Source organism: Pleuronectes platessa, chromosome 20 (assembly GCF_947347685.1).
Source record: "Pleuronectes platessa chromosome 20, fPlePla1.1, whole genome shotgun sequence".
In the NCBI taxonomy this organism is placed as follows: Eukaryota; Metazoa; Chordata; class Actinopteri; order Pleuronectiformes; family Pleuronectidae; genus Pleuronectes; species Pleuronectes platessa.
Genome location: NC_070645.1, coordinates 7,371,667 through 7,383,940, shown reverse-complemented (window position 1 = coordinate 7,383,940; position 12,274 = coordinate 7,371,667). Strand labels below are relative to the sequence as shown.

Below are 12,274 nucleotides of genomic sequence, written 5' to 3'. Positions count from 1 at the left end.
CAGTGTCTTTGGGAAAAATACTGAACCCCAATTCAGAAAGTGCTGATAAATTCAGTCCATTTTGAATATGGATAGAGTCAATTATTTCTGTACTTATGACATGAATGTTACTATGTCTTTTCACCTATTATTCACAGAGGCATGTCTGTGGTCACTGTAAGGGAAATGTAACAGTTGACCACAATATGATCATGTTTATTTCCTCTTAGATTGATCATGATTGAATCTCATACAATATAACCTCGATCAAGCTGTATCCTGTACTACTGACTGAATCCTGGCCTGATGCTTTAACTAAGTCATTGTTGTTTAGATGTCATCAGAAGATCCCAACCTTTGACTTTGTAACAACCCCAACCAGAGTGGGAGGGCTGAGCCAAATGTAGAAAGACAAAGAACTGTTTCTCATCGGTGTGCATATTACAAACTAACCTTTGTCGTATGCACCATGCTCTGAGCATTAATGTGTGACAATACTGTAAGAGATTTGTGTCTCGTTCCTTGAGTTGGACTGTAGAAATTGCAACGACATCAGTGGGGGATTTCGAGGCTTCTCCAGAGGTGAACTGAGGCCAGCGCCACCTCTTCTCTTCACAACACAAGCCCCAATCTGGGTGTTAACATATGTTCCATAGTCGTGTCTTCATCCAGAGTGGGACACTCTGTCACAATGTCTGTGCATGATGAACAGAAAAATTGATGCATTCATCATATATCATATCGCGTATCCTCACTTGCAGCGTCCTGCATTGCAGAGCAGACAATTTAGTCACTTCAGTTCCAGAGGCAAAAGCACCCTCTACTGGCATCCTGCTCCTCCTTCTCCAACCCATGAAATACCGTAAGCCTGATGGAACTCAGCAGCAACTTTATTATAACCAAGGAAGTATAGAAGAAGAGGAAAAACACGGCACACAGGGTTTATTATATTTTATTTTTTTACTTTTCTGCATACACTCATTAAACTGTAGCCACAGTCTGGATTAATTAATATTTCATTAAATGTTGAAGATATATATTGTCAAGTTATATATAAAAGCCATTTTATTACTACAATGTGTGAGTTGAATTGCTCAGTTGGCATTTAGTGCAAGCAACTGACTCTGGGCAGCAGAAACTAATTTTTTTAATTCTAGAGGTTAATGTGCGGGTTCGCTGTGCAGAGCCATCTTTTCCATTCCGATATCCTGTAGATTTGTCCGCCTGTAAATATAGGATAGGAATTTTACATGTAATTTATAGCTAGGCAATGCAGAGGATGAATTATCAGCCCTGAAAACCCCTAAACTATGTTAGATGTAACCCTCAACATGCTCTGAGGGGCACGTCGGATCACTCAGGGAAGCAGAATCGACCGGCAAAGAGGACCGCCTTGTTGGTGTTGTGTCGGATGAAGAAGAGAAAGGGGTGGTCTGCGTTGAACGTGACAGGAATCATTATAGAGCGCTCCGTCACAATGACTGCAGTGGCGGCAGCAGCTTCGGTTCCCTCTTCATTAACCTCCACAAAAGCCTTGTGAACGACTTTTGACAGCACCAGGTCGTTGGCTGGAGATAGGCCTGTCAGCAGAGGATGGAGGCCGTTTAAATAAAGACACTTTACTCAATACCATAGATACTAATGTAATGTGCTAGAATGTATGTCTCACCAGAGAAGTCACTCTTTGAGACATCGAAAGCATCCACCATGCCCATGCCCTTCAGGACATCATTCAGGTTGTAAGTCTCCTCCATCTTGAAGCGAGGCAGCCTCACCTCGACCTCGGTTTGGCCCATTAAATCTGGACGAGTCCACTCCACAAATTTCTCGTAGGTTAGTTCCTTCTCCAGCTGGGGTGGACAAATTATCATCAGGCTGTTGGTTTAAAATTGTGGGTTTATTTCTTTTTTTTAGTGTGAGTGCAAATTCATGTCGTACCCTCTCCAAGCCTGTGTTATCGTCCTCGATCTCGTTGGGCAGGAAGATGAGCATGCTCAGGTCCTTCCCTTCATAAGGCATCTCGAGGATCTGGTCAAAAACAAATTAAGTTTGAATTTCACGTCATTAACAGATCTGTTTTCCTCATCCTGATAAAACAAGTTGGTATTTTGAATAAAATCGAATCTTCTATAATCGTTTTCAGACGCATATTCTGGCAAACATCTGGACTATTGGCTCCAGACATTCTCCAGAGTTTGCCTTTCACATGTGAAGAATACAGCAGGAGAATAACTGGATCAGACGCATTCAGATCAAGAGGAAAATGTCCGGAAGCAGGACATGATGTATTAGTTGTACGGTAACACTGTAATCCTTGTTTTGTCCTTCATTATTTTATGCATTTGCATATTTCTTAATTTTTTTGTTTTCAGTTTGTCTAATGTCCCTTTGATGTTGTACTTGTATCCACTTGTTTTGTTATTGCACAATAAATAAAGCTTTAGTTGCTTCATGTGAATTCTCCGCACCTGCTGTATTCTCACTTGGGTTTACTCAGACGTTCCCTGAGAGTTTTTAATAGGGGCGTGGCAGGAAAAACTAATAAAATTATCTGGAGCAACTGACTCAGACATTTGGATTTTCACATACGTCCCCTCCAGATTATATCAGGAGAATGTCTGTTATTCAGTGTTTGTCTGAAAGCAGTATAGTAGTTGTCACAGCTATGGAAGAACCACAGGTCTAAAAGAGTTGCTCTGTTGATCATGTTTAATGAGTAGCTCTTTGTTTGCCTGAAACCTGTGAACATTAAAAACTGCACACTGAGAACCAAGTATATCACCTGGCAGTTGACCTCAGGAATGGTGGCGAAAGAAAATGTACTCTTCTGGCGCATCATCTTCACTGGTTTAGTTTCATCCTGGAGACAACAGGAAACAAAACAAAAAGTTTTTCTGTTGAGGTCGTCACCTTCTCAAAGTTTACACTATTGACTTTTGGGATAATTCTTTCCTCTGTCCACAATGAGTCTTGTATTGTTGGGTTTTATTAAAGATAAAGACTACTGACAGGACAGGATCACTTCAGGGGCCAATCAGATTCCCACCCTTGGATCTGCCCTTCATACCCGTCATTGGCCACCCCAATGATTCTGCCTCGGTTTTAATGATGTGTATCACATCCAAGTTTGAGGCTACAGTGCAGCTTTTTCATGGTCTACCATCAGAATACCTGGTCAGCTACAGTGCTCAGGTAAACTGTGCACTATCACACAACATCACTTTACAAACTCCAGCTTTACCTTGCTTATTCTAAACTCAGCATCAACAGTAGAATCCATCTCAAACCGTTTGTCCCAGTTGCCTTTAAAGTAGATGGCATTGATCAGCACTAGCATGGTCCCATTGTCCAGTGCATCCTCGGCTAGCAGGTCCTTGATTTTACCTGGTGAACAATAAAAAGCAAAACCCCCACCATCATTGTTGTTCTCGTCATCCTCATCCTCATCATCATCACAAAACTCACTAATTCAAAAAAGAGAGGAAGTTCAAAATGACATAAAAAAGAACCAACATAACGGAACCAACAATACAAATGCATAAACCAGTGTTCAGGGTGTTCAGTTAAGATCAAGCTTTTATTTCCCTCCAGCAGATTGTGCCAGAGTCCCGTCACAGTTTAGATTTTTCATTCTGAGACTTAGGTGCCACAGACAGGGCCTTATTGGTAGAACTCATGCTGTATGTTAGTGAGCTAACCCCACACAAGTAAAATTCTAAACACACATGTAGCCTGCACGTGGGGGAAATATCTACAGCACATGTATTGTATTGTTTGTTTATACAAAATGAGCTGTAATTTGGGTCAAAAGGATTTGAGCTTGTTAAATTCACAAATGATGCATAGTTTAGTATGTAGTTGTAAACCTGCAAAATAAATCTGCGGGAGAAATTGATTGGATTTTGCTTTGTCACTGGTTGGTTATTAACAGTGAAATTAAATTATAGTTTAAAAAAAAGTAAAGGAGCGGCTGCTGTGAGAGAATTCAAATTTATTAAACAGGTTCTGATGCCTACCTTGTGTCTGCTCCTGCACCCAGCTGTTGATATTGACCCTGACCTCCTCCAAGCTGGTTCTGAAGTCCACAGACTCCAGCTCAGCCTGGTAGTGCTTCCTGGTTTCCTCTAAAAAGTCCTGGAATCATTAGCAGCTCATCTGAATACTCACATACCACAATTCTCTTAAACACTCATGTAATGTAATTTTTCAGCATGTTGAACAATGGAAGATATTGCAGTATTATTGTATCTTTCAAGGAGGTTGTTTCGATTTTGAGAATTCACCTATTTAGTTTACATGAATGTCGCACATGTTATCATCTAAAACTATCACTGCTTTTTTCTCTGTTGGTGCTTTCAAGGAACGAAATAATGTTTGGACTTTGGCTCAGTGACGAGTCGTTAATCTTGGTTTACTTCTGCACAAATACAGGTACGAGCGTGTACGGCCATGTTTCATCCTCCACACACCAAATTTTAGGACTGCAGGTCCCGCCCTCACTGAATAAATGCATTCATGCGTACCTTAACAAACTGGTAGGACTGCTCCCCATACAGTCTGTTGGCAATGCTGAGGCTGTACTGAGCGTCTGGTGTGTTGAGGGCGCTCAGCAGCTGACTAAAGCCGGCGTGGACGTCGTCCTTAGATTCCTGGGGCTTCAGGCACTGCGAACAGCCAGAGAAGATCTGCAAGTTACACAGACACACTGAGACAGCAACAGGTGAAAGAAAAGCGTGTGTGACCTGAATGGGGATAATTTTTCTCCTGTTAAATGATGAGAATGGAGCAAAAAATCCTCACGCTCATGCTCCATGAATCCAAATTGTCAGCCAGAATCACATTTCTACTTAGTTTCTTTGTGCCAGCGTGAATTCATTTCAAATAATCATGAAACAGGATGACTTTGATTGCATAGCGCTCATCATTTGACCTTTGACCACAGAGATTCACAAGGTTTGCTTTTGTTTAATTCCTCTTTATGACACCCCCAGCACTTTTAGGAGAGAATATGGAAAAGGAAAAAACAGAGCAAACGACAGTATTAATATAATCATCTTTTAACAAAGTATTTCCACACACAATTACCCACTGTTTACCCACCATTGGTTTGTCTGTGAAGACACTGAATTTCTATATGCTGCAAACATCTGCTTACTTAGCTGATATCAGCGTCACATTACGGTGTGTACTTGCAAGTGATCGTAAATAACAATCAAACGCAGTGGGAAATTAAGTGCGAAATTCTCCCCCACCTCAATTATTAATCATCCAATGCATCTGGGTTTTGTTACCACCTTGAGCAGATACTGTGGCAGTCTGGACGACTGCTGATACTGCGTCTGCATCTGAAGGCGCGTCTGCATCTGTGACTGCATCGGCGAATCCTTTCGAATTTCTGCCTGCTTCGGTGTCTTGGTCTCAGTGAAGCAGAGGACCTTGAGGTGCAAATGGTAGTTTCTGTTAACGTCAGGATATCAAGTTCAACACTGTGTGTTTGTGTGTGTGTGTGTGTGTGTGTGTGCATTTGCATATTTCTTAATTTTTTTGTTTTCAGTTTGTCTAATGTCCCTTTGATGTTGTACTTGTATCCACTTGTTTTGTTATTGCACAATAAATAAAGCTTTAGTTGCTTCATGTGAATTCTCCGCACCTGCTGTATTCTCACACCTGCTGTAGAATCTGTGTATCTGTGTCTGTGTGTGTCTGTTTGTGTGTGTCTGTGTCCACTTTGACCATTTGGACCATTTTGACTATTTGGACCATTTTGACCATTGACAATTTGGAAAAGTGGCAGTGGCATTTGGGCCATCCTGACTTTCAAAGGGCTGTTAAAGGATTAAAACTCAAGTGTTTGCTCACCAAGCTTTCATTTATCTTATGTGTTTTTTTTAACCCATCATCCAATAACAAATCTTCCAACACCGACTAAGATGTGTTTTATTATTATAATAGTTCTGATAATTCACAGTAGGAGATGATATGGAGTCGAAGAAAACATCAGGTCTAGTTTGTGTCGAAGAGTGTGTGTTTGTAAATGTATCTTTCTCTCTCTCTCTCTCTCTCTCTCTCTCTCTCTCTCTCTCTCTCTCTCTCTCTCTCTCTCTCTCTCTGTGCGTGTGTGTGTGAATTTGAGGGTGTATCTAGAAAAAGGAAATCTCTCTGCAATCTAATGTTACAACAAGCCAAGACATGCATGAACTAAGATATATTCCTTTCATTTCAACTGACGCTATCTGGAGAGATTACACCTACTAAGTCAGAATATTACTCAGACACTCTCCACGCCTACAGGATGTTGAAATGTCCACCTCCCTTTCCATTAAAACTGAAGAACTCTTGCTATGTGCAGTTCAGCCGCATCCATCGATCACACATCTGGCCTAAAGGCCGCTGTGTCTCACAGCTGGGAGTAAATCCACACTTTGTTTACAACACATGATCAATCCAAATCAGCTCGCTACGAGTGCAGTGTTATCCAATCGATGTAATTCATATTCCTATCTTAGTGTATGCACATTACAATATACAATATAGCTTTGTGTGATTGAGTTCAGTGAACCTACTTTGTGTAGGTTAGCTGAAAGATATTTACTCATTAGAAGAGTATTAGATTAAATGTATTGATTTCTGGAACAAGAAATGAATGTCTAGAAAGTTTTTCTTTCTTAAATAGTTTTAGTTGATTACACACCCAGTACCCTGTGAACAGGACAGAGCTTGAAATCTGAATCCACGCCTTTTTCTTTCTCTGATGATAGGATATTTGATGAAAAGGTTGTTTGAGGGTTAAGTCTTGGTTCTAGGATTATGAACTAGGTGAAGGTTAGGGTGAGGCATTTAAGTTCATCACTAAACCAGGTACAAGAGTGTGTGTGTGTGTGTGTGTGTGTGTGTGTGTGTGTGTGTGTGTGTGCGCGTGTGTGTGTGTGTGTGTGTGTATGTGTGGGTGTGTGCTGTACCTCTGACATCTGTGTGTGAGTATTGCCTTTGGTCCCCAGCATCAACATGGCCAGGGCTGAGGAGATGCTAAAAGGTGAGAAGAAGACATTTGCTGCCGTGTCGATGTCATTCAGCCATTTGAACAGATCCAGACAGAAGCTGGTGTTGGCCTTGGACAGAGGGGCTGGTGATGCCATTGTGTCTGACACAGAGAGAAGACGACAAAACAACCCGGAATTAAAAGGAGACTCAATAAGTTGCACCCCGACTAACAGTTGGACAAAATGCCGTCCCCCTGATTGTGTTAAACATGAGAAGAAAGAAGAATGTTACTCCAATCACTTCAACCGGTGAAATGACATACTTAATACTAATAAGTAGTTAAACACATCAAGAACTGGAATTGCAGTCAGAGAGTATGGATGAGTATGCTCAGCAAATTGCTCACATTAAAAATAGGCAAGTTATCCATTCTCATATAGTTGAAACGAACAAAACAAAAGATTAGACCCTTAAAGGTATTATCTTTCCCAAAACGTCAAAATCAAGGAGAATTTGAAATTGAAAAATAGATATTTGCACACACAGGATAACTCTGGAACACTGTCCAGATCTGCACAAAATTCCACCTGTTCATACACTACCGTTCAAAAGTTTGGGGTCACTTAGAAATTTCCTTATTTTTCAAAGAAAAGCACAGTTTTTTTCAATGAAAATAACATTAAATTAATCAGAAATAAACTCTATACATTTTTGATGTGGTTAATGACTATTCTAGGTGTAAACGTCTATTTTTTAATGAAATATCTACAAAGGTGTATAGAGGCCCATTTCCAGCAACTATCACTCCAGTGTTCTAATGGTATATTGTGTTTGCTAATCACCTTAGAAGACTAATGGATGATTAGAAAACCCTTGAAAACCCTTTTGCAATTATGTTAGCACAGCTGAAAACTGTTTAGATGCTGAGAGAACCTATAAAACTGGCCTTCTTTTGAGCTAGTTGAGTATCTGGAGCATCACATTTGTGGGTTCGATTATACAGTCAAAATGGCCAGAAAAAGAGAACTTTCATGTGAAACTCCCCAGTCTATTCTTGTTCTTAGAAATGAAGGCTATTCCATGCCTGAAATTGCGAAGAAACTGAAAATGTCCTACAACGGTGTGTACTACCCCCTTCAGAGAACAGCACAAACGGGCTCTAACCAGAGTAGAAAGAGAAGTGGGAGGCCCCGGTGCACAACTCAGCAAGAAGACAAGTATATTAGAGTCTTTAGTTTGAGAAATAGACGCCTCAAAGGTCCTCAACAGGCAGCTTCTTTAAATGGTACCCGCAAAACGCCAGTGTCAACGTCTACAGTGAAGAGGCAACTCCGGGATGCTGGCCTTCTAGGCAGAGTGGCAAAGAATAAGCCATATCTGAGACTGGCCAATAAAAAGAAAGATTATTATGGGCAAAAGAGCACAGACATAGACAGAGGAAGATTGGAAAAAAGTACAGAACATTTGTGAGACGCAGAACAGGTGAAAATATGCTGGAAGATTCCTGACACCATCTGTCAAGCATGGTGGAGGTCATGTGATGGTCTGGGGCTGCTTTGGTGCTGGTAAAGTGGGAGATTTGTACAAGGTAAAAGGTTTAAATAAGGAAGGCTATCACTCCATTTTGCAACGCCATGCCATATCCTGTGGACAGCACTTGATCGGAGCCAATTTTTTCCTACAACAGGACAATGACCCAGCGCACACCTCCACATGATGAAAGAACTATTGAAGGAAGAAGCAGGCAGCTGGTAAGCTGTCTGTAATGGAGTGGCCAGCGCAGTCACCAGATCTCAACCCATTGAGCTGTTGTGGGAGGAGCTTGACCGTATGGTACGCAAGAAGTGCCCATCAAGCCAATCCTTGATGGGGTGAAATATCTACAGATTACCTCAACAAATTAACAGCTAGAATAACAAAGGTCTGCAATGCTGTACTTGCTACAAATGGAGCGTTCTATGACGAAAGCAAAGTTTGAAGAACAAAATTAATATTTCAAATAAAAATCATTATTTCTAACCTTGTCAATGTCTTGACTATATTTTCTATTCATTTTGCAACTCATTTGATAAATAAAAGTGTGAGTTTTCATAGAAAACACAAAACTGTCTGGGTGACCCCAAACTTTTGAACGGTAGTGTATGTATTAGCACTCCACAGATGCTCTGCATTATTTCCACTCCAAAAGTTAATGGGTTCTCCCTTGGCCCATACCCCACCCCTCCACCAAGCTCTTTGCGTAATCCTACTCACATTCAGACAAACTGCAATGAAAACCTTATTGTGGAGATAATAAAAAGAGGAAATGTATTATATTAAATTGAAAACAATATGATGTAATACAGAGAATAAAGATAAATACAATTAAATTGATGAAGATAAGGAATTTAAAATAGTTGAAGGAACCAGTGAATAAATAAATGCCAGGCCCTCGAATTTACAGATGCGATGAGTCATAGGTGTGATGGTTCAGTAGCCTGAAGATCTGCTCAGAGAACTTGTCCCTGCACTGCCTGCCAGACAGTGACTAGGCGAACAGTTTGTTTGCAGCGTCGCCACGTATAGTCCATGCTGATCTTGCGCTCTAAGGCAACACATGGTGATGGTAAACGCTGTCTACGTCAGAGAGTCATGGTGGTACCAACCTCAGTCTCTTTTATGAGTCAGTTCCTGTTTCAGACACAAATGCAGGGGAAATTCTAAAAGTAAGAATGTTTCCTCTCACGCTTTTTATTGAGGATAATAAAGTGTTATAGAGACGGTGCTTATTTCGGCCTCTTCGTTTTCATCTGCCAAATGTTAAATATAAATATATATTTTAGTTTTCTCTTTAATCTCCAGCACATGAAATCCCTGTTCTCTCCTCAACAATATTTTGTATCCCTTCACAGACAAATCGTACGTTTTTTTACAATAAATATCACACAGATATCCACAATACCAGTTGTTAACTCTAACAACTTTCCCGAACTAACTACCTTATCTTTCTTATGAAAATCGAGACACAATAAGACAAAATCCTGTATTTACTCACAGACACTGTTCTCCAAGTCACCAAGAGATCCGTAAGCTTTCAGTTACAGAAGCGAATGTTCTGTTTGAGTCAGCTCTCTGTCACGATACAGGCTGACACACCCAAACTCAAGGAGGTGGCTGCAGGCTGAGAACATGTCGAGAGAAATCACACCCATGGCCTTATGCCAATGGGTTTGGTGTGGAGATGCCTCTGACATGAGCTGTCCCTGAACAAATGAAGTGATACAGAAAAGTTACAGTATGTATACATGCATGGGTGGATGTGAAGGTGAAGTGCAATCAACAGCTGATCCAGCAGTACGGACACCATCAGGTCAAGCAGGCTCAGCAGAGATCACACTTTCTCAGTTAAATAAAACAAACAACACCTTAACTTTCACTAACTTTTACACAGACAGTGTGTCATGGCACTAGAGCATGTACTTCCATCAAGGCCCAATAGTCCATTTAATTCAATCAACTTCCACCTTAAAGTTAAAGATACCGGTCCCCTAAATATGCCTGATTCTTCTCATCATATCCAGGAATTATTCGATGGGAAATAAGTGAAAATGTCAAGAATGTGTAAAAAGAATTCGTTAATCCAGTTCTACACCAAAATTTAAAAGGCTTTTTTCTGACCGACGCAACATATTACCAATAGCTTTCATGGTAATTCGTCCTTTATTTTATGTGTAATCGGGCTTATACAAGCAAAAAATAACAGAACCTGTGGAGAGTAGTATGGGGAGCTGAGAGAACTGAATTTTCCTCCGCTCTGTTGAGGAGCTTCACTGGACATGGGGGCATTGCCAGGGATCCTTCAGGGCTTCTCTACAAGCAGGAGGTTTCTCGGCAATGAAGGCGGGGAGAAGAGAATCCAGAAGCCAGGTAACAGAACAATGAGTCCAGTGTGGGTGAATCCTGGGGAGCAGGGGAGAGTGATTGAGGAGGAGGGCGTTGGCTGAGCGTGCCTGAACAGAGAAGGTGAGTATTGGTGATCCTATTTTGTGCTCTAGCAAAGAGATAGGGATCAAGGCGAAATCAGAAGTGTGGAGTGATTTTCGGGGAGGAGCAGGCGGGGGTGGTCACGCTCATCTAGCAAAAAGACTGAGGTGAAAAAAGGCCAATCAGGTACAGGGAAACATATTCCATTTTACTGATGGTAAACGGACCAAATCAAGCCAAATCTCCACAATCCCGAAACATATGAGGCTGCACAGCCAAGCCATCTCAGTGTAAACGGTGGGTTGCATCTTACTGTATATAATCCCATATACAGTAAGACTCTATATATTGAAACTTAACACTTGATATATTATATTTAATTGTACTATTGTTTTATCTGTTTCGGTTAAAGGTATGATGTGTGGGAACTATCAGCAAAATGCAAAATTGTATTCATAATGATTTCATTCATGTATAAGAACTGAAACTAACAATAATTGCGTTTTTGAAAATAAAAATAAAATAAGCCATCCACTATGTTGCACCACCATGTTTCTGCTGTAGCCACCATACTGGCTCTATAGAGGGCCATTCGTGTTTTGATGTTACCTGGGTAACCCGGGCTGGATTCTGGGATGATGGGAGAGGTAGTCTATATGTCAGCTAATCCTACACACTGACTCATCAACAGACTGACTAGTGTATTGATGTCATATACTGTAGAGTGCTTTGAAACTGTACTTAGATGCCGACTATACGATCTATGAGTGCTACATGTTTGCCATCAGAAAAAAGATCAGTGGTTCAGATGCAACATGACTTAAACCTAAACAGTTACTATTATTAGTCATGTACTGTTTGGTAATTTCTGCCTCTTGGCTCCGGTGAGGAATATAAAACTATGGTTGGAAGCGACTGCTATTTGAAGGTGAATTGGTTTTATTTGTGTATGTAGAGCGTTTGTGAGTTTTTTGTCGACTCAAAGATGGATCAGTTTATTTGGCTTAAGTATGAGAACAGGTTCTACAAGTTTTCTTCGTTTGAAATACTTACAGTAAGTTTGATAACAGAAGGATTAGAAAGTGCAGGTTTACACAGGAATCAGCCAACACAAAGTCTGATTTATGTTCTGACCAGTAAAATTAGATTTAACATGTATATATAATTTTGTATAAACTAAACTAAATTGTGGATGTTTTAGTTGGAGGCTATTGTTGCCATTACATCAAGTTTAAAGTTTATTTATGTCACTCCAGCCGTATCTGTAAAACATACTGTGGAACAATTTCACATTTCTTAGGACACGTGTGCACATAGCAATCGTTAAAAGACAATTTTGAAAAAAGCAGCG

The 12,274-nt window shown here is 40.5% G+C and overlaps 1 protein-coding gene across 1 annotated transcript; it reads right to left on the bottom strand.

Moving 5' to 3' along the window:
• Positions 1-915: 915 nt before the first annotated feature.
• Positions 916-10,186, bottom strand: LOC128425515 (leukocyte elastase inhibitor). Its single transcript, XM_053412133.1, has 10 exons — positions 9,995-10,186; positions 6,939-7,120; positions 5,274-5,414; positions 4,503-4,643; positions 3,996-4,113; positions 3,221-3,363; positions 2,762-2,839; positions 1,918-2,007; positions 1,649-1,829; positions 916-1,559 (listed from the first exon to the last, which is right to left on the bottom strand). The coding sequence occupies exons 2-10, from the start codon at positions 7,113-7,115 to the stop codon at positions 1,333-1,335; spliced, it is 1,296 nt and encodes a 431-aa protein (XP_053268108.1). The 5' UTR covers positions 7,116-7,120; positions 9,995-10,186; the 3' UTR covers positions 916-1,332.
• Positions 10,187-12,274: the final 2,088 nt, after the last annotated feature.